Below are 20552 nucleotides of genomic sequence, written 5' to 3'. Positions count from 1 at the left end.
GCCTGCTGTTGCCTGCCCTTCGTCCTAACTCACGCCTGGACGAGAACAGCCCTCTGGCCTGCAGTGAGATTAAGTAGCCTGCTGTATTAAATTACTCTCCTAATATAATAAACAGTGTCCTTGTTGTTCTCATTACCGGTTAATTACTGTAAGTCATTGGGGACATGAAATCTTCATGCTTAAAAATGTAAATGAAGGTTTTATTTAGCGAGTCTGACTAAATTAATTAAAACAATCAGGTAACAAAAGCTTTTTCTAACAATTCTTCTGAGATTTGTATGAGTTTAGCAGAGAGACCTTCTGGTTTTGTTTGCAGGTTATATAGCTTCACAAGGTCAACTTAACAGCTAAGTGTTACTACATTGGTAGCGACCTGTCACTCACAAGGTAGCCCCGCCCTCAATCATACATGCTTTATGGTCTATTTGACTCTAAATGGACCATCATTTACTAAGTGAACATCGTGCTGGATTGAAGACTTGCAATCAGACTGCTTTTTCCAACCAGAGGAGTCGCCCCCTGGTGGCCAGTAGAGAGAATGCAAGTTTAAGGCACTTCAGAATTGGTTTCTGCCTGCTTCTACTTCTGATGTAACATTGTTATCATCAAAGTTATTGCTTGGTTGCCTCGCCTCAAACGATTCATTTAATATGCATTTTAAAGGGCCAGTTCACTAAATAAACAGAGAAGAATCCAGAGACTTTACAAACCAATGCAAATAAAGTGACAACACATGAACCCACTGCTTGCATGCGTGCTCGTCTCACATGATCTATGTGTGAATGCATTATTTTTATTGTTATTTCACCACGCCTCCCTGATGGTTGTCATCTGATCTGCTTTAATCAGCAGCCGGCGTTTAGTAAATCTACGAGGCCTCTTTGTTGTTAGAGAGAGGATTATACATCCTGTCTCCACACACTCTTAGGACCAATGCAAATATCGTTCTCCGTCACATTAAAATCAAATTATCTTCTCTAAATTTGTGTTAGCCGTATTAAAATCACATTTGTTTTAATTGTGCTTCCTGGTTGTAATCGAGATATAATTCAAAGGATGTTCCTTTCCTTACATACCTACCTCTGTTTTTCAAAACGTCTCCATCACCACGCTTGTTTCTGACTCACCCAATACTTTAATAGAGGGTACGATGCAGTTTTCACTCGTTCTCTCTTTTCATAAGAATGATCCCAAGCAAAGTGATTCACTTCCATCAATAAAACTGATACCTTTTGTATCTTATTTCAAAATAAGTCATTGTGTGTATTTTCGCCTTGAACAGGGAGGCCTACGAGCTCTTGGTGCCACATAATGAAAGCCCAAGGCTACCCACCGAACACGCACATTGCAAACAAAAAAAACGGCTTCTATTTCTCTGCAGGCCGGCGTGCGAGCATAAGAACACAATTCCTCCTTCCCGGTGCGAGTATGTGTGGTCGAACCAGACAGACAACCTTGACTCAATGGCTCACTTTGCAGAATGACTCAGAAACTTGCAGAACGAATGAGTTTGGACTCATTAGCAGGCGGCACTGACCAGCGCGTCAACGTCGTCAGTATTCTGTCAGTGTTAAGTATCTTTGATTCCTTTATCTTCATCATGTGAGGTTAACCGTGAATGCACCCTTTTCCCTCCAGGTGTGCCCCTTTGAAGGTGTTTCCATGTGGTCCGTGCGATATGTATCCAACACAATCAAGATACAAGATAATCTCCTCACAAGGATATAAATCCCTATGATCATGTGCACCCAAGTTGACAGCTTGAAATTACTTGTTTTGTCTAATTAACACCACAAAAGCAAGAAATATTCCATTAGCGATGATATAAAACAGAGAAAATCAGCAAATCATCTGTGAAGAGAAGCTGAAACCAGAGGACGTGTGCAATAGAATGTCTAAATAATGAATTGATTATCAAAAAATGTGCCCTTTCATTTGCTTCATTTTATTTTTTTATTTATTTGCACATGCACACGTATATAAAAAGTCGGTAAAAAGAAAAAAGGTTGAACATTGTAGGAGGAGAGGTCAGAAGCTAATAATGGCTTACCTTCCCTATTAGATATTATCAGACATAAGATAAGATATGATAAGTAAGATAAGATGAGTAAGATAGGATAAGATAAGTAAGATAAGATGAGTAAGATAGGATGAGGTGAGTGAGATAGGATAAGATAGGTAAGATAAGATGAGTAAGATAGGATAAGATAAGTAAGATAAGATGAGTAAGATAGGATGAGGTGAGTGAGATAGGATAAGATAAGTAAGATAAGATGAGTAAGATAGGATAAGATAAGTAAGATAAGATGAGTAAGATAGGATAAGATAAGTAAGATAAGATGAGTAAGATAGGATAAGATAAGTAAGATAAGATGAGTAAGATAGGATAAGATAAGGAAAGTAAGATAGGATGAGGTGAGTGAGATAGGATAAGATAGGTAAGATAAGTAAAATCGGATTAGATAGGTAGGATGAGATTAACTATTAATTCCACAGCAGCAAAGAGGATAATTGCAACTACAAGAGGCAAAACAGAATACGTATAATAAATAAGTAATGAAGGGCTTAAAAAGGAAAAGGGATGAAAAGATTTTAAAAAAAGATTGCATAATAACTTTCAAGGTTAATACAACAATTGAGAGGCCATGTATGAAGATCACGTGAGACCTGTATTACTGTGCGACCAATCACAAGAGACCGTTAAGTGTGCATCAATTTGTGACCACATAATTACCATTGTGTGTGGTTGCATGACGATAATGACAGTGACAGCGCAGGACATGCAACTCAAGGAAGTTTCCAGTCTGTTTATGGAGTTTAAACCTTGTGGATATAAACGGAGACTACTGGAACACCCGAGTTATTAGATATAATGTTAAACTAGTGAATGAAAAGCGTTATCATGCTCCTTTAAGTCTCCACTATCTATGTTGCTGCATGTTATCATCATTAATATTGCATGTGGCCTTTGTTCCTCGTGGGTGTAGCCCCTTTCTCGAGGAGGGGAGGGTGGATGGGGGCGTGTGCACAAGGGGTGGGTACGTGTCGACGTCATCGCTCGGTTCTTTACCCTGAACGCCAAAATAAAACGAGTAAAAAAAAAAAACTTTTTCCTGTCGGGACTCATAACTCGCAAACACGCGGCGGCGAGGAGAGACACACGGCTGCGAGGAAGAGCCATGTTGGCCGGGTCGAGCGGGAGGCTGTGACGCGGCGGAGCAGAGGAGACGTGGTTTCTTTTTTCTCTCCCCCTTTCCTCTCCCTTTCTTTCCAGGCGTCGCGCAGCCACAGCCAGCGGGGGCTCGCTCACTTTAGCCGACTTGCTAGCTAACGTCAAGTTGTTCAGAGAAAGTGGAGACGACGGCGGCTAAACGGGAGCTCATCCGCCTACACAGACCTATGCGACGGACAGCAGGTACCAGAGCTCTCCCTACCGCCTTCCCCTCCCAAAAACCGAGCTCCTGCGCTGTTTACCGACACACTGAGACGTGGTTAGCCGCACAGACGTCGGGCTGGTATGTGGCAGCAGCCGCCTAGCTTCCCGGTTGTAGCCAAACAACTTCGCCTGTGAAACGCTGCGTCTTCTTCGGTTTCTTGTTACAACTCGTTCAACACCTGCTCGTATTGTAATAGTGTGTATTGTAACAGTGTGTATTGTAATAGTGTGTGTTATAGCGGTGTTTGCTAACGTGGCCCGACGTCCACACCGTAACTGTCACCTTACGGAGAGGAGAGGTGCACAATTACGGTTCGCCTTGAACTGCACAGTCGCAGTAGTGCGGGGTGCAGCACCCTCGGGGAGAGAGGGGGCATCTTTCCGTCAGATTAAAACTGTTATTTATCAGCATGTCACGGTGACCCGAGCTGGCTGCAGAGATGGGTGAGATGAGGCTGGGCTACGGCGACGCGAGGCGAAGCCGCTGGTGTGGTGTAGCACTGCGGTAGACGGGGAGGGGAGGGCTGGTTTGGGTTTCCGAAGGAACAGCGAGGGGAAATGAACCGCTATTATTTATGTTTGGTCGATATGTCAAGGAGGGTCACGGTTTAGCTGACAGCAGCACGACGGTCCGGGGGGAACAAGGTCAGACGTGGACGGCGAGAGCAGCTCTCCTGTCCGGGGCCTGTCAGCCGCAGTGAGGAGCCTCTTCCCATGGGGCAGCGCGCACCGGTCCTGCCAGGTGAAGAATGCCAATGAATTATTCAGGCACATGCTGCACATGATCAACGTGGCCCAGGAATGTGCATAGCTGCTGCTGGGGACAATGAGATGCTCTCAGGGCAGCGTGCCTCCTCTTAGAAGGATCGCCTGCCTTCCCTGTTGAACGAGCCACTTTCTAGAGAATTTGCTGCTTTGTTTTGTGGGGAAACCTGTATTTGAGTTTGTCAGACACGTTTTTAGTTTTAAACCTCAAGTGATAAATTGTTCTGAAGATTGCCTCTGGTGGCTCTGTGGGAAGCTGTAATCTTCACGGTAGTATTTTAAATTGATGGGGTTTCGCTTGTGGCACTTTATCTCGGGCGGTGCTTTGCTTTCTTCAACAGCTTGTTCTTTTGTTTCCTCGTGTCTAACGGAACAGTATGCATGCATGCATGACACAGGACATCTTTTGGTAAAAATAGAACTTTATGTAGGCTGCATGCCTGAAATGTGCCAGCCCCCAGAGGCAAAATGTCTTGCATTGCCTTCACAAAATGTATGGCAACATAATCTTAGTTCTTTTTTTTGTGTGTGTAATCTTTGCCTTGCACATTCCTAATCACCAGCTTTCCTGGAGTAAGTGGTTTTAAATGGCTTGCATAATTTCTATGGAAACAGTCTTTCAGTGCATGTCTCTGGCCAGAGTCCAGACCACGGTATGTTGTAATACCAGAAGCACAAGAGGTCACGACGAGGATGTATCCGCTGTGCCCTGTGAACATTACCTTTAAAAAAATAAAATAAAGTTTATTCTAGCAGGTGTTGCAGGTATGTGGCCAATTTTATTATTTCTTCTTTATTTTCAAAATGAAAATGAGGAGGAGCGCTCACAAGTTTTCTAGTCTTGAATCCAAGTTGAAGGCTACTTATTTTGTCTATTTTGTGAATGATGCAAGCGAGTTGTTGATGCTCGAGCCTCACGCGAGACATCCGGTGGACGGTCTGAATCGTCTTGCAGCTCTAGGAAAAACCAACATGATTAGTCAGAGTGGTGATGACAATCCATGACAAATAGAAAAACAACTTTTGTGGATTCAAGCATTAATTTTCCCTCATTTCTAACCGACACTGATAAAGACCAGTTTGTACACGGTGCTATTTCAGGCCATTTACACTCATTGCCTGTGATTTGAAAAGACAAGCGTCCAGTTTGTTGACCTGAGAGAGAGAGAGTAAACAGATCTCTTCAGTTAGTGTGCACTCTGTGCAGCTGCTTGCATGTATACATCCGGGGGCCTGTTTGTTTTGTATTGGTTTCTGGTTTGATGCTTAAACACTGACGATACTTAAATCTGTAGATCAGTGTCGGCAATAAGGAAATAAACTAAATGCAATCCAAATACCTAGTGTACGGATGATTTCAACATGGATACGGGGGTAAATAAAGGGCATTGTTGAAGCAGAATACAGTCTTTCATTGCTTCTGTCTCGTGAGTTGAATCTGTGGCTACATCTTGACAATCCGCTTTTCTTTCCTCGCTCGGCCTTTGTTTTCTTCTCTGGGATTTTTGGTATGCCTAAACAACTCGCTGTAATCCCCTTGCAAAATGTGCATATAAATGGAGACCTTTTATTTCAAATCTCAATGCTGTACTGTATTCACAACACCCGATTTTCTTTGTGTGTGTGTTTCTGCCACTCTGTATTTCCCCAATGTTGCCCTTAACTTTAGTGCCTTCCATTCTCTCTTCCCCTCCCATGAACTGCCCTGCTTGTCTAAAGCTCTCATGTCACTTGCATTAGACAGCCCATGTCTACGGCTTATTCCCCCCTCCTTTCTGTCTCTTCCCCTTTCTTCTTTTCTTTGTGGACTGGATGAACCACACAGGGTGCCGCCTCAGTTTCTCTTCTGGCGCTGCCCAGGATGACTGACAGTCATCGATTGAACCTGTCCATGTGTATCACCCTCCCTGTCTCCTGCCCCCCCGCCCCTCCCTTCCCTCCTCCTCCTCCTCCTCCTTGTGTTTAGGTGAGTGATGGAGACGAGAGAGTTGACCGTGGTAGCTGGCAGCTTCGTGAGTTTCCAGCTTCTCTTCTCCGTGGTCAGCCCGCGGCTCTCCTCCGTCCTCACACCAGGTTATGGACGGCTGCCCACCACCAAGCTCACAGAGTGGAACTCCAGGTGTGTAACCTGTAAACGCTCAAAGCTTCTTGTATTCTTTTTATTTCATTTGGTTTTGTTAAATTTGCCAAACGCACTGAGAGTCTACTACAACCAATATAAATGATGTATATGATGTGAAGTATCCCATGCTTTTAGCCTTCCTCCCCTCTCCTCCTGCTGTTCTGCCAGTTTTTAATTTCCCCAGATTCCCCTTCCACATAATCAAATTTTAAAATCCACCCACATTATTAATTAGAAATTAGTGCCTAGTGGCACTGCAGGTTGTGATTGTGTGGGGTTTTTTATTGGGTATGTATTCCTTGTATTCAGCTGTGTCTTAACAGAGAGCAAGCTCTTTACAGAACAGACGAGGAGCAGAATCACTTGTTGTTGTTGTGCAGAGAATTACGCTGCCGGTGTGAACAGCCAGACTGCTGCTGTGAGATGAGCGTCTGCGTCTAGTGTGAAGCCGGCATATAAAAACAACATCCTACTTTCTGACACAGCCAGGCTAGCTGGTTCCCCCTCTAATCTGTTGGCTAATCTAAGCTAACTGGCTATGAGCTGTACGTGAGCGCAGCATTCATCATCACATATAACTCTCGGAAAGCAAGCAAATACATTTATTTTAAGCGTTACTCTCACGAGCTGCGTTTTTTTAAGTATTTACAACATTTTAATAAACGTAAATGTAATTCTATTCTACTGAAACACTGTCCCACTCCCAAAATACAGATTGTGTTATCTTTTCTGTGTAGTGATTATGTTTTTAACAGATGTCAGAGGAAACTCACTCGATTTTTCACGGTCAGAAAATGTGACCACAATGTTGAATGCGAGGAGCTGTGCTGCTGCATGCACTCTTGGCCTTTTGGCATCCAGGTGTTGTTGACTCTGGGACACACAGTAGTAAAAATACACTCACTAGTATTTTGTGGTTTCACCTAATTCTTATCAGTTTCTTTGACAATGTATAAAAAAGTTCAGATAGTTGATGCGGTGTCAGAGATCGTCCCGTGGACCCGCCGAGACGCTCCTCCCTGGAGCAGCATTGTTGCATAACCCCGCAGAGTCGTGACCTCCCGACAAATCTGACCCGATGTTGAGCAGCTCTGTTGAGGTGGACCCTGATGTGCCTCTGGCCAACTCATCCACCCAACCACAGCTGCGATGTGAACAGAGTGCTTTTACGTTTCAAGCTGATACCTCCGGGGTGAAGTTCAGAGGGCAGTCACTTGTAGTTGCGTAAGATCTTTCACTCACTCTGAGTTATTGGCTGTTTTTTTCCCCCCGTCTCCTCCTTTTAGTCCGTCTCCACCGGCACTCTCGGATAAGCATTCGTTCATACAACTATAGTTTACATTAGCCTTTCTGTCCTCATCTGAAAGTACAGGGTGTATTCACCAGTAAATAGTCCACAACAAGTCAAAGGCCAGACACTGATGGTCCCCTTCAGAGTGGCCTACTGTTGCATAACAGCCAGCTCTCTGTATGTCAGTGTGTTGTTTATGTAACCACGACTTAAGTGCAAGGAGAGGAGAGAGAAAGCATGTCAAAAGAAAGCACAGCCTTACGGAGCACCGCTGCATGACCTATAAGACTTATATTTTGTTTGTTGTGTCTTTTCTCTTTTTTTAATTGTGCCTTTTAAAAAAGAAAACAACAAACAAATATAAGTTAAGCTTCTAAATGCAAATGCAAGAGCCAGAGAGCGCCTGCGGCTATTTTGACACTTCCTTTAGCCAAGTTCCTCCATGGCCGTTCCATTTTTAGACACTTCGCTGTGATTCAGCGGTAATATTGGACTCGTACAGTAGCCGGTCTGTGGAGCCGGCCTTGGTCAGGGTTCAGGCCAGCAGCTACGGCCCGTGGACAGGGACTGCTGTATTCTAGAGGTGGCATGGTGACTGAGAGATAATGGCCACTGGAGCTCTGAAGTATCACTTCAGTGTCCCTGATAACCGCTCCAAAGGTTGGGGGGGTGATACCCTATCAGGCATGATAAAGAAGTCACAGTCACATGGGCACGGGGGGATGACATAGATGTAATTAATTATATATGTATAAAAGCACATTTAACAGGACGGCAGAGACATCACATATTTGGATGATTATCTATTATCTAAAAGTCCTGACTGAACTCCTACTAGTCTGTGGTCATGGTTACTACAGTGATCTTGTTTGCATCCCCAGGTTGGTGTCAACCGTTCATGCGCTTGTCGTGGGCCTGTTCTGTCTCTACATCCTGTGGTTCGATGACGTCGTAAACGCCAATCCTGTCTGGTAAGAGGAACCAAAACACAGCTCAACACTAACTTTTTTTAATCAGTATTTGAAAAAGCGGTCGCCAATTTTTGCAAAACAACCTGGCAACGCTTACTGTCAAGCCCCTGGAACGTTCCATTCATAAATTAAATATCCAACAATAAAGTACATTATAAGGGAGGAGAATACGTGACATGCAAATAAATACAACCCCTTAAACACAAAAGCAGATATGCTGCATACGCATTGGGAAAAGAACACATTATGCCTCGTCATTTTGGCAGACAGGGAAGGAAAAAATGCTTTCGGCACTTTTAGGAAAAGCCTGCCTTCTCACATCTGCCTTTTCAGCATCCATGACTGTCTCACGAGGGAAGGGAGGAAACAGATGAAGGTGGGAGGTAGTGAAGGATCGTCAGGGTTGGTAGTTAATACCTTTTGGAGAAATGGCGATGCCGTTTCCTTCGTCAGAATGAAAGAGGGAAGGGGAGAGGATGGATCTAATGTGTCAGTGGAGTCTCCGGAGGCTTGTAGATTCAGTGGATTTAGCCTTTGATTATTGTCTTTACTGTCTTCTCTCTGTCTCTTTCTTCCACGCTCTCTGCTAGTGCTGACTGTGTTATTTGCATCAATGAGTTCAGAAAAGGAGAAGTAGTCATTTATCTCCGTTTTCTCTCTTCCAACACCTCAGTTAGTTCTTTTTTAAAAAAGCATTTCTCCTCAGCTCTCTGGCTCTCACTTCTCCATTATAATCTTGCAACTCACTCTTCTTCCTCGACCTCTTCTTTCCTGTCTTTTCCTTTTCCCTCTGTTTCGCTTCCGCTCTGGCTCTCGAGCAGACAGACTAAAATCCCTCCAACAAGGCTCCTTTTCATAGCAAACAACCGCAACCTAGTGCTCTAGCCCTCTCTCCCTCCCTCCTCCCTCCCTCCCTCCCCCCTCTCTCTTCATGTGGACCCCCCCTCACACACACACACACACACACACACACACACACACACACACACACACACACACACACACACACACACACCACCAGCCCTCTCTGAGCCTCCTCCTGCCTCTAGCTGTCCGTTGCACCCCACATCTCAGGCTGTCTAATCAATGCAGCACACCTCCCTCGCTGTTATTGTCTCCATGTTGGCCATGGCCAGCATCGCTGATGGAGCAAAAAGGGGGAGAAAAGAGAAAGTGGGGGGCGGTCGGGGGGGTGCGAGAGGGGATGGGACATGAAAGATGGGGGAGCTCTCCCTCCTCCTACCAATCTTGATCTGCAGCGTGTTCAGGTGCTTCGTGTCCTGGCTCTCCTCCACAAGCCTCCCTGTCTCTGTATTTCTGGAGACGGGTTTTACTGCGCTGTGTGTCTGTCACATCATGTCCCTCAGCTCCCACAAGAAAAGCTGATTCATTCCTGGAAATAGTTTCTGTGTTATTGTAACACTGGTGTTCCAACTTAAGTTTTCAGTGAGCCCCTTCTATTGTTGAATTTCTCAACTTTTCCCCACCAGCACCCAGGCCGATCCCCCCCCGGCAGTCTCCTAATACCATAAAGCCCATCTTGCTGCAAGCAGAGTGGTGCAAGCGATAATTCTCCAGTCAATCTGATTGGTATTACAGCATCATTAAGACCTGTCACACAGCAGCATTGTTCTCTCAGCGCCGCTCTCGACGGTGCTCAAGTGGCCCGAGCCAGACCGCTAGAAACCCGCATTGTTTCCAGCTGCAGCTCAGGCTTCGTCAGAGGCTCTGGCGGGCGGCGCCGGCTTCGACCGTTAGCATAATCCATTCAGTTTGCAAGCGGCTCCGCCTCTGTTACATGGCTTGATTGGCTTATCTGACCTCAACACACGTCGGAGGAGAACAAGGGTTCAAATTTCAGGATTGTGTTGAAGCTAAGCTCAACCTTATCTGACCCAAGTTTTTCGATGTTTTCTAACCTTCCACGTCGACACCAAAATCAGCCCGTGTAAATGACCCTTAAAGGACAGTTAGATGGGAGGCAGGGAGGGAATGTGACAGGCAGATAAGTGAAAGAGGAGCCATCTTCCACCAAACAACCTGCATAAAGCTATGGCTGACTGAATAGTTTTATTTTGCCTTAGTCATTCAGATAAAGGCATTATAATTCAGAAGAGAAGAGAAATCAAAATACTGGCACGGGAGCAAAGCAATGCATTGCTGTGGATGGGAGCAGCAACCAAATGTACTAAAAAAATCTATATCTGTTTAAGTGTATGCTATATTTATAATATTTCCTGCTTTGCATTGCCATCAGAGAGTCCGTTCCGACTGGAAACCGAAGCCGGGTATCTGCGCTCTCTTCAAAGCAGCAAAACCCTTTTGACAAAAACATTTTACCTCGATGCTCTCCCGCCGTCTCGATCAGGTCGTTTATTTGTGTTATTGTGCGACTGTGTTGAATCTGAACTAACCCTTTTTAAAACAATGACACAAACTGCCCCACCGACAGCCGTAGACCAGCAGCTCCTGCGTTCTGTGAGGTAGAACGTTTTTTCTCAAAGTGTGTGTGGCTTTGAAGAGAGCACAGATACCGGCTTCAAAGGGCTGTCTGATGGCGAAGCAGTAAAAATATTCTAAATATAGCGTATGCATAAACTGCCCCCCGTCTACAGCAGTACGTTGGTTTGCTCCTGTGCTGGTGCTTCAGTCTGGTTCTCTGAACTCAAGGCGTGCTGACCACCATCTGTCGTACCTCTATATGATCCCACAAACTATCGCTTTTTAAGAAGAAAATCACCAGTTTATAGAATATTATTATCATTATTATAATATTTTAGTTAGATACCACATTTCAAGTTTAAGTGCCTTCCAGATTAAAATATCTACAAAATAAAACATTTAAAAAATAATAATAATGACATTCAAAAAATGAGAGCACTTCAATCAGCCCATACATAAGCAGATAGAGGCGTAAGTGCTCATATAAAACGGGTGAATTTTATGTATAAAACGTGTGTGTAAATATAAGGGAATAAGATGCAAAGTGATCTCGTGGATGGATAGACTCTTGGATTCAGATGAGTGACTCTTGCATGAGGCCCATTGAGTCAGCACTGTGAATTTAGCACTTCCTGTCTGAAGATCTCTCTCTCTCTCTCTCTCTCTCTCTCTCTCTCTCTCTCTCTCTCTCTCTCTCTCTCTCTCTCTCTCTCTCAGGCCAAATTCCAGTGGGTTAAGCATACATAGAGAGCGGGTTTACTGTACGTTTAATTAACCGAAGACGGATCACTCTGATGTGATTATCTCAGTCTTTGGACTCTTGATTGCAGTCTGCAGACTCTCTGACCGTCACACTTATCAGATAGTCGGGCTGTTATCCAATCTCATAATCTATGCTTGCTGTATTTCAAGTGCAGCCGTAAAGTGATACAACCGATCAGTTAACAGGAGGGGCGTGCTCTTGTCAAACAGATATTAGATTAGATGCATTTCTCTGAGAGAAAGACAGGGTTTGCTTCACACATGATGTATGTATTCTTAAAGGAGTCATCACCTGGAAATCGCAATTTCTCTTGTTAAAACATGCATATCTGTGTTTGACCTCAGTTGAAACTTGCCTGAAAGGCTGGAGTTTGAAAGTGGCGCCGTTTTTTCGCTTCTGCTCTTTTTCCGAACAGGAATAGCACACAAGGGTGTGCATTCCTAAAGCACGAGATTTTGATTCTGCGCCTTCGGTGACGTCACTGTGGCGGCTACTTGCATAAGCCCACCCCTCTTTCACCACCCAACCCCGCCCCGTCCGCTACCTGAAATCGCCGAAGCGCCGCCATTATGTTTTGGAGTCTGCATGCAGGCAAGCCCCCCCGGCTCTGTCCTTCCTGCGGCGAATCAACGCGCGCCTCATTACATATTATACAATGCACATCCGGACCAGTCAAAACCTCGCGCGTAATCTCGCGTGATAAAATCGCGGTACGAAAAAGGGTCAGAACAAGCTCAATGTTTGATTAAATTTTTTTTTTTTTTTTCTAATAAGTTTTACGAATTGATACAAAGCGATCCAAGGGGGGCTGGATACGTATAAAACCAGGTGATGACTCCTTTAAGCATATTTTCATACATTCAACTCAAATGTACTCAAAGTACGATATTGGGTGAAATCTGCAGGATGCAATTTGACAGCTGTGTGCTCGGGTCATCTCGTTGGCAAGGTGAGCCGTTTTTTTTCCAGCGCAGGTGTGTGTGTGGACATGCACGTGATCTTTCGAGTGTGTGTGCACGTGGGGTTCTGTTACACAAGCGGTCAGCCGTTGCATTCGCTATACGATGCCGGGGTCGGATGTCTGTCCAAGCAGAGACCTTCATTGTTATGTGCACGGACGTCTAACGGTCACCAGTGCACGTCACTGCTGATGAGCGCTTGTTCAGAAAACAAACGTATAAAAGAGTTGTCAGTAACGCAGATATTTTCAGCTTGACTCCTTTTAAACAGCCTTTCTTTTTAATCAAGACCTAATCGAGTATCACAGAAAGCTCATCAACACAACTCAGCCCCCGAATGAGCTTCCTGCCTCATTCATGCTCAGTCTGCCAATCAAGTTACGTAAAGAAGATCAATGAGTTTTTTTTTCTGGTATAAGAAGTAGCAGCTTCCCGGCTTGTTCAGCGTGTACATTTTTAAATACATGTGTTTAATGTGTTCTTTGCTGTTCCACAGGGGCGACCCCAGTCTCGTCAAACTGAATGTAGCCATAACCTGTGGTTACCTCCTTTATGGTGAGTTATTCTGGTTCGTACTTCTGTTGGCCGATCATTTACACTTCATCATTTACACTTTATCATTTACACTTCATCATTTACACGGTCCACCGGGCAGTCAGTCAGTGGATGTGATGTAAACACAGTAGTTGTAGTTAGAAAACCCAAATGTCAAAGACACCTGGAGATGAATGTGAATATACAGATACATGAATCCTTATTTCATACGTCTAAGGGAACGAGTGATTTAGTCTCCTTGGTGTACTTGACTGTTTTAGAAACTGAAGGTTAGTTTAATTTCATTTGACATTGAAGATGCTGGTCATTTTAGAATGAATGCATTGTCCAGCACTTTTGATATTTTCACGTGCAATGATTTATATATAAAAAGGGGGACTAAACATGTCAAGGATACTACAAGGAAACTCCTGTTTCTGGAGTATTTTGTCTGTCCTGTACATTTCATATAACTTGTTCCACGTTGTCTTCTACATATGAACATGTGTGATCTTGGGTTGTGTACATAATCTGTTTGCCAGCTTCCTGACCAGCGTGTCACCCTGTCCTCTAGACCTCGTGCTGCTGGCGTGCAACTGGAGCACCATGGGAGACGGCTTTTTTGTCTGTCACCACTTGGCGGCGCTCTACGCCTATGGATACGTCCTGGTGAGTCTCATTCTGTGTGAACTGAAGTAACATGAGAGACAGCGGGTCATTCATCCGCTGTGTGTGTTTTGTTCCATGCAGACACGAGGCGTGCTTCCCTACTTTGCCAACTTCCGCCTCATTTCAGAGCTGTCCACACCGTTTGTGAACCAAAGGTGAGTGAATAATATTGGTCAGCATATCCCAAGTCACCTTTTTTTTTATCATATGACTAACTTCTAATCCTCTTCTCCCTCCAGGTGGTTCTACGAGGCATTAAAGTACCCCCGCTCACACCGGCTGGTGGTGCTAAACGGCGTGGCGATGGCCGTGGTGTTCTTCCTGGTGCGCACCGCCGTCATGCCGTCCTACTGGACCAGTGTATTCGCCACCTTTGGCACTCAAGACTTTGACCGGCTGGGCTTGGGCGCCCAGGTTGCCTGGATCAGCTCCTGCATCGCCCTGGATATCTTGAACACTATCTGGATGTATAAGATCTCCCGCGGCTGCTACAAGGTCCTGACCGGGAGAAGTGGCCGGAAGTCGAAGGAGGGATCGGAGAAGGAGGTGTCGGAGAAGGAGGTGTCCTCGGACGGGAAGCACGTCAACAACCACACGGACTAAAGAGATGTAGAGCGATGGATATGTAGACAAGAGCGGGGAGCGAGGCCAGACACCCAGGTAGCTCGCAGCCTCTCTCTGTTGCTAAAGCCTCAGCACCCCACCCCCACCCTCCAGTCCCCAAACTCAGCCCTTGATCTCCTTGTCGTTGGCCAGTGGACCGGGCGAACAGCCCTCAGGTCCCGACACGAGGCGAAGAGACCGCTCTTTGACTGACTTGAGCTCCAGCCTCAGCGTCGGCCTGGTGGGTGACGGCTTCCGGTCGCAGACGACGAGGTGGAGCTCACAAGCACACTTTTAACGCCGTCTTTCACTCGCCCCTTTAGACCCTGCCGCCACTCCTCTCCCCTCATGCTCAACTTCAGCCAAAGCCCAATCCTCTGAAGTGCCTGCGAAAGGCAGGGAAGCAATAATCGCGGAGGAGTCACAAAGCCGAACCGACGCTTCAGAAGACGACCCCCTCCCGCTCGCTAGCGCTCCTGAACGACCGGAGGCCTCGCCTGTTGGTCATCCTCCGTCCGCACTCGAGGAGACGCGGCCCGCAGGGCGGCGTGCGCTCGCCTCAGATCGATACAGTGTTTGTGAATCTACAGGGCTCTCGTCTTAAACTCATCAGACCTCACAGGAAGAGACAGAAGAACACCATAATGCCTCTTCTACAGTATCACCTGCTGTGGCCTCCTTGTAACAAGTGGCGCCTGCCTATATCACCAGCCATGTCCCTCCAACCTCCCGACAATTTGGATTATAGATTCAGAAAAGAAACAAAGATTATGCACGCAGGAGAGAGAGAGACGGACGCACTTCCCAACATCCTTAGCTTCTCCCAGGACGATTTTGCCTTTTCAGTATTCACCGCTGTGTAGTTTATTTTACACACCCTGAAGTCCTCGCAGTCACAGCAACGTGTCCGGATTCATCTATATGACATCAACCCTCTGCCTCACACGGGTGGGACTCACTGGTTTTGTTCTACCTCGCCCCCCCGCCTTTACAAAGACTTCGTCAAACCCGTCGTCACACGTTAATCAACACTTTTCTTTCCACTGTTCAGAGTGATTTTAGCCTTTGAAATGTTATCTGCTGTGACATCGCAGAGGGACTTCTCCCCCCCCTCCCCCCCCGAAGCATCTCCCCCAGCCAACGCAGTGAAACAGAGCGGCAGCACTTTTCTCCCGAAGCCGCGTAGCGATCTTGCTTGAGAAACTCCCCCAGAGGCTTTTTATATTCTCCCTCTTTGTTCTCAGTGACTGACTCATTTAAGGGGGAAAAAGTTTGCACAATCATAGCATTAGAGTGCAAACTATACACTGTATGTGATGCCCTTCTAACACTGACATGGTGCTCTCTTTTTCTTTTCTTTTTTCTTTTGCAGAAAGCGGCAGGAATGCAAAAGTTTTTAATTAAGTTGGATGTCAAGAGCAATGTGGCAATCTGCATGTTTTTTTTGTTTTGTTTTCTGTATAAAATGTAAATCATCACTACAGAGCATGAAAAGATTGACATATTTCTGTGATGCCTTAGCGAATAGTCGAGATAGATGATTACCGTCTAATTATTGCATTAATCTAATGCTTTAAAAGTGTGGGGGGGTTTGTCTTCCAAAGCAGTTTTCTGTTTTTTGCCTCGGAGCGTATGAGTGCATGCGTATTTCCTTTCTCCTCCCGCATGTCTGTACAGTAAACACACTTACAGTAGCTATGCAGGCGCCTCCTGCTTACTGTCCGGCCAACTCACCATTCATCACCACGTTGTCCGTGTGCCGTTGGGCGTGACTTGGTCGTCACGGACTTGGACTCTGGTGACTTCATAGCTGATGTCATGACGGACAGAGATACAAGTGGGTGTTTCAGATTGGGCTTTTGTCACACTTACAGAAATGAGGAGAAGCCGGCCGCACGCCTGTTCACCTTTTTCGCGTAAAAGAGCGCTCCACCGATTTTAGCATTTCACTCCTCGAACGTTGGGGGACTCGCGGCTTTTCTTTTGCTAATAACCTGTGCTCAGTGTGTGGACCTCTCTTTTATATTTTCAATAAATTAGGAGTTGCCACATTGAGATAATCGGGTGGTGCCACTTTCCAGCTGGATGCCATTAAATCATCTGCAGAAGAAGAGCGTGTAACAGGATGGCGTGATTTTAAAAGGGCGCCAGTCAAACCTCAGACAGTGGAAATGTCGTATTAACTCGAGGTTGGTTATTATTTTGTTCAGTGGCGTGGGAGCATCGGTGGGTTTTTAATTTTTCACAATAATCGTTCACACTTTTTTAACTATAGATCAAGTTTACAATATTTTGCGGGGTTTTTTGTTTTACCTTTTTATGTGCAAATTATGAATTCACTTAAAAACAGGTGGCTTGATACACACACTTTGTCTTTTTTAATTTTTTTATTCCACACATTCTTTTTTTCTCGTTTAAACCTGGTGCCTACTTTACCCATAATGCAACACAACCGTTGTCAGTTCGGTCAGACGTTTGGGCGCGCTAGTAGCGGCTAATGTAGCCTCAAAGCTCTTTCATTCCTCCGTATGTCGCAGAACTTCCCAAGAAAATCGGTGGAGCTTCACTTTTCAAGTCGTATCTCGTCGGATAAAAAAAAAAGAGTCTGAGATTTTTCACTGTGGAACCACAAAGCACACTCCCTGTGGAGCCGTGACTCGGCGATCTGCGTCTGTCTTGTCACCACAGAGGAGGGGGCTACAGTATCTTGTGCCTTTTTACACAAATGGTGGATGTGAAGCAGGTTTGCATTTGCATGACTTTCCAATGTAATACCCAGCGATTAGCTCCTCTGTATTCCACATGTATGCTCTTTGTATATATTTTTTTATAATCTGCCTGCACAATGATTAATCCGGCCAAGTAGTATAATCCATAGCTGATCCCTCTCTGGGGGGGGGTTAGCGTTGATTTGTCGTCCCTGAATACAGGGGTGTGTCTCCATGAATGTTGGATGGCTTCTTTAGCGGCATTAAGACGGGACTCGGTGTCCCCGGTGATCAGAGGGGAAACGATATATTTTTGACTTTTAAGATATGCAGGTAGTTGACGGGAAGGCTAACACCTGTGACATGTCTCTGGCCTCCTAAACTCAAAGCTGTGAATAGTTGTAGGTTAAAACTGTAATACGGTCTCCGTGGCGTAACCACGCGATGACCTTGACTGCGCTGTGGGAGATTTCTGGCTGAGCCGCGACGCTGATGCGGTCCTCCTGCACAAAGCGGAAAAAAAACTACATACACAAGGTGGACGGTGTCTGGTTTTGTATTCGTCAGGGTTTTCTATAGAACATATGTCACGATGTGATACTCGTGCCGTATCTGGCGCCCTGGGCATGTTGGGAAACGCGACGGGATGAATCAACGATGGATGAATTTGATGAGGCTGCTATTGCAAGGCTGTGATCTGTGTTGTATCAGGACAACCACATTGCCTTTGTTTCTTTGGGGAGGCCAACATGCATTATATAATGGATATACTGTATATATATATATATATTATAAAGGTATATACACACCTGTATATATCTTTGATCAAGTATTGAAATCAGATGCACACCGTTCTAATTAAACCTCTGTTTTGGTCAGATTTACTGGTTAATTTGGATGACAGGATGGTACATTATAACAGAGCTGCGTCAAAATCTGGTACTTCAACATTGTGTGTGTAGTTATACACACAAACAAACACACTCTGTCGGTCTTCTCAAGGTTGCACATGGTACTTAGGCTACTTTTTTTTTCTCTCTCACTTTTTCTGTCCTTTTTTTTTTTAAATATTTGAAGACGAGTTTGATCCGAGGTGTTTGATTATAGAAGATTGATTGAATTTCAGTGTCGCAGAGGATTTTGTTTTATGTAATGATTAAGAATGACTGGAAAAATGGCAGACAGACTGAATTGATGGGTTTGTTTTTCTTTTGAATCCCCCTCCCCCCCCCCCCCCACCCTCTATTTTCGTTTGTCTGTTTTTATTTTTGTCTTTTAATGCAATTTCTCATTGTGATCCGTCTTTTTGTTTCCTGGAGATTTTAATGTGAAAACAGCCGACTACGCCGCGGGCCTCGGGGTCTCATCCGAGCGTTACCATGGTGACCACTACTAATGATCGTGTTGTTGTAGTGCTGAAAGCTGAGACTTACTTGAAAGTGATGCTCTTCAATAAAAGTTGAAGGCAAGAGGAAATGATTGCTCGACTCTTTCGTATTTATCCCTTTTTTTTTTACTTTTACTCCAATTCCTCACATTCCTTAGTTTCGTGAACAATGATGTCAGCATGGGAATGAAACCGGCTGCCGGCGGTGTAAATCTTCCAGACAGCAGCGCACTGAAGCGGTCCAGTCATCCGTCAGCCGCCGTGCTGCTGGTGTGACACTTCTGCTCAGGCGAGCCAACACCAGCTACTGAAAGCCGGCGCCGCTGCTCCATGTTTTGACTTTTTCTTTTAAATAATGTGAGATATTCAACAAAAAAAAGGTGAAGCGCAGACGGAGGCATTAAAAATGAGGTGAAAGGGTGAAATGAGAGGATTAGAGAGAAAGTGAGAGATTTGGATGGAGGTCTGATCCACAGTAGGTCTGTGATTGTAACTGTGTGTGCACCGATCGGTCAAGGGGCTTGGTCAGAGACGGTGCCTGGAGAGCTTTACCAAACATGGTCACATAACGGAGGCTCAATGAAAACTGCAGCACACAGTCATGGTGGAGACCTGCAGCCCGGCTTCACTCATCCGCAGGCTGAACATCGCCTGCGTGGACGTTTCTATTCTTGCGTGAGAGCCACTTCCTCTCCGCAGTGTTCACCTTCTCACAACCGAGCAAGACGTTTTAACTCTATTAATTAATGTCTGTACAAATATCTGTTTCCTGTGACCTGCAGCATTGAGCAAGTTATAGTTACGTAAATAAATAAATAGATTTGAGGGATATTCTTATTCCGAGAGGAATAAAACCGTTCCCAGACTCGGGGAAACAAAAACCCACCAAAAAAAAATCAACATTCCAGTCTTCTTGAGAGGCTGTAAGAGAGGCGAAGGCCATTTTATAAGGTGCTTACAGCCCTGGGCAGAGTTAATCGTGATGACTTTCAAACCATTTGGTTAACTGTTACCACCTTCCTTGGGCCAAAGATGTCACGAGCCCGTCCCAGCCTGTGTGTCGGGGCCGAGACAGTCAGACGAGTGAACTGGAAGCGTGGACACTAACTGTTTGGCGCCTTTTTCAGATGGTTCGAAGGAAAACAAACACTTGAAATGCTCAACAGGTGAAGATGCAAATACAGAAAGGTCACTTAAAAAAGTGAGGCGAAGTAAATGAATGAATGAATTCCAACAACTGAAAGGAGCTGAAGTGGCAGTCAAAGCATAGGTGTTACATTCAGAAATTGGTGTCAATGCAAATGTAGTGAAAAACGATGTCGGCTGAAGTGGAATATCAAAGGGAGATGAAATGTCAGTTAAACCCACAAAAAGCAGCGGCGTTGTCGTTTGAAGGGTGAAAGATGAAAGTGTTGAGGAGTAAAGCATGAACGCAGCTGAAGTGTGAATGATAAGTGGTCTAAATGTTACAGCAGCAGGTAAGATATCGGAGCTGGAGGAGTTTGATTTCATTGAACCTTGTTTTCGTCATTCGGAGTAGGATTGAACAATGAAGTCGAATGAAGAGTGAGAGGTGAAAGAATAAAAGATTAACGCTGAGATAAGCGTACGTACTGTAAGTCAATGATATATGAAAGGTGAAAGCAGTGGAAGTGTCGTCTTTACTGGGCCTACTGTCCTGCTCCCTTCCTGTTTGTTGTTATTTTATCGGCTGCACCTGTAGCGATGCGCCTCGCTGTGATTGGGCCTCAGTGGCGACAGCACCTGAAATTCCATCTCAAGTGTAAAAATAGTAATAATAGAAATATGAAAATGCGAGCTCACTTGAATGACCAAATCCAGGTTGGCTGGGAGCTTGCTGTCCTCACTGTGGCGACAGGTTGGAATTATGAAGCCATGAAC

At 45.1% G+C, this 20552-nt stretch overlaps 1 protein-coding gene across 1 annotated transcript; it reads left to right on the top strand.

The window, feature by feature from the left end:
• The first annotated feature begins 3086 nt into the window (after positions 1-3086).
• Positions 3087-18742, top strand: tlcd4b (TLC domain containing 4b). Its single transcript, XM_084036986.1, has 7 exons — positions 3087-3415; positions 6168-6320; positions 8496-8585; positions 13246-13304; positions 13858-13952; positions 14034-14107; positions 14192-18742. The coding sequence occupies exons 2-7, from the start codon at positions 6175-6177 to the stop codon at positions 14553-14555; spliced, it is 828 nt and encodes a 275-aa protein (XP_083893112.1). The 5' UTR covers positions 3087-3415; positions 6168-6174; the 3' UTR covers positions 14556-18742.
• The last annotated feature ends 1810 nt before the right edge of the window (positions 18743-20552 follow it).

The sequence above is a fragment of the Eutrigla gurnardus genome (genome assembly GCF_963514095.1).
Source record: "Eutrigla gurnardus genome assembly, chromosome: 20".
Lineage (NCBI taxonomy): Eukaryota > Metazoa > Chordata > Actinopteri > Perciformes > Triglidae > Eutrigla > Eutrigla gurnardus.
The sequence above is the reverse complement of the archived record's forward strand: the minus strand, read 5'-3'. Positions and strand labels throughout refer to the sequence as shown.

Coding starts and splice junctions, on each gene's coding strand:
- tlcd4b (XM_084036986.1), top strand. CDS start 6,175: ATGGAGACGAGAGAGTTGACCGTGGTAGCTGGCAGCTTCGTGAGTTTC. Junction 6,321..8,495: donor CTCACAGAGTGGAACTCCAG/GTGTGTAACCTG, acceptor TTGCATCCCCAG/GTTGGTGTCAACCGTTCATG. Junction 8,586..13,245: donor GTAAACGCCAATCCTGTCTG/GTAAGAGGAACC, acceptor GCTGTTCCACAG/GGGCGACCCCAGTCTCGTCA.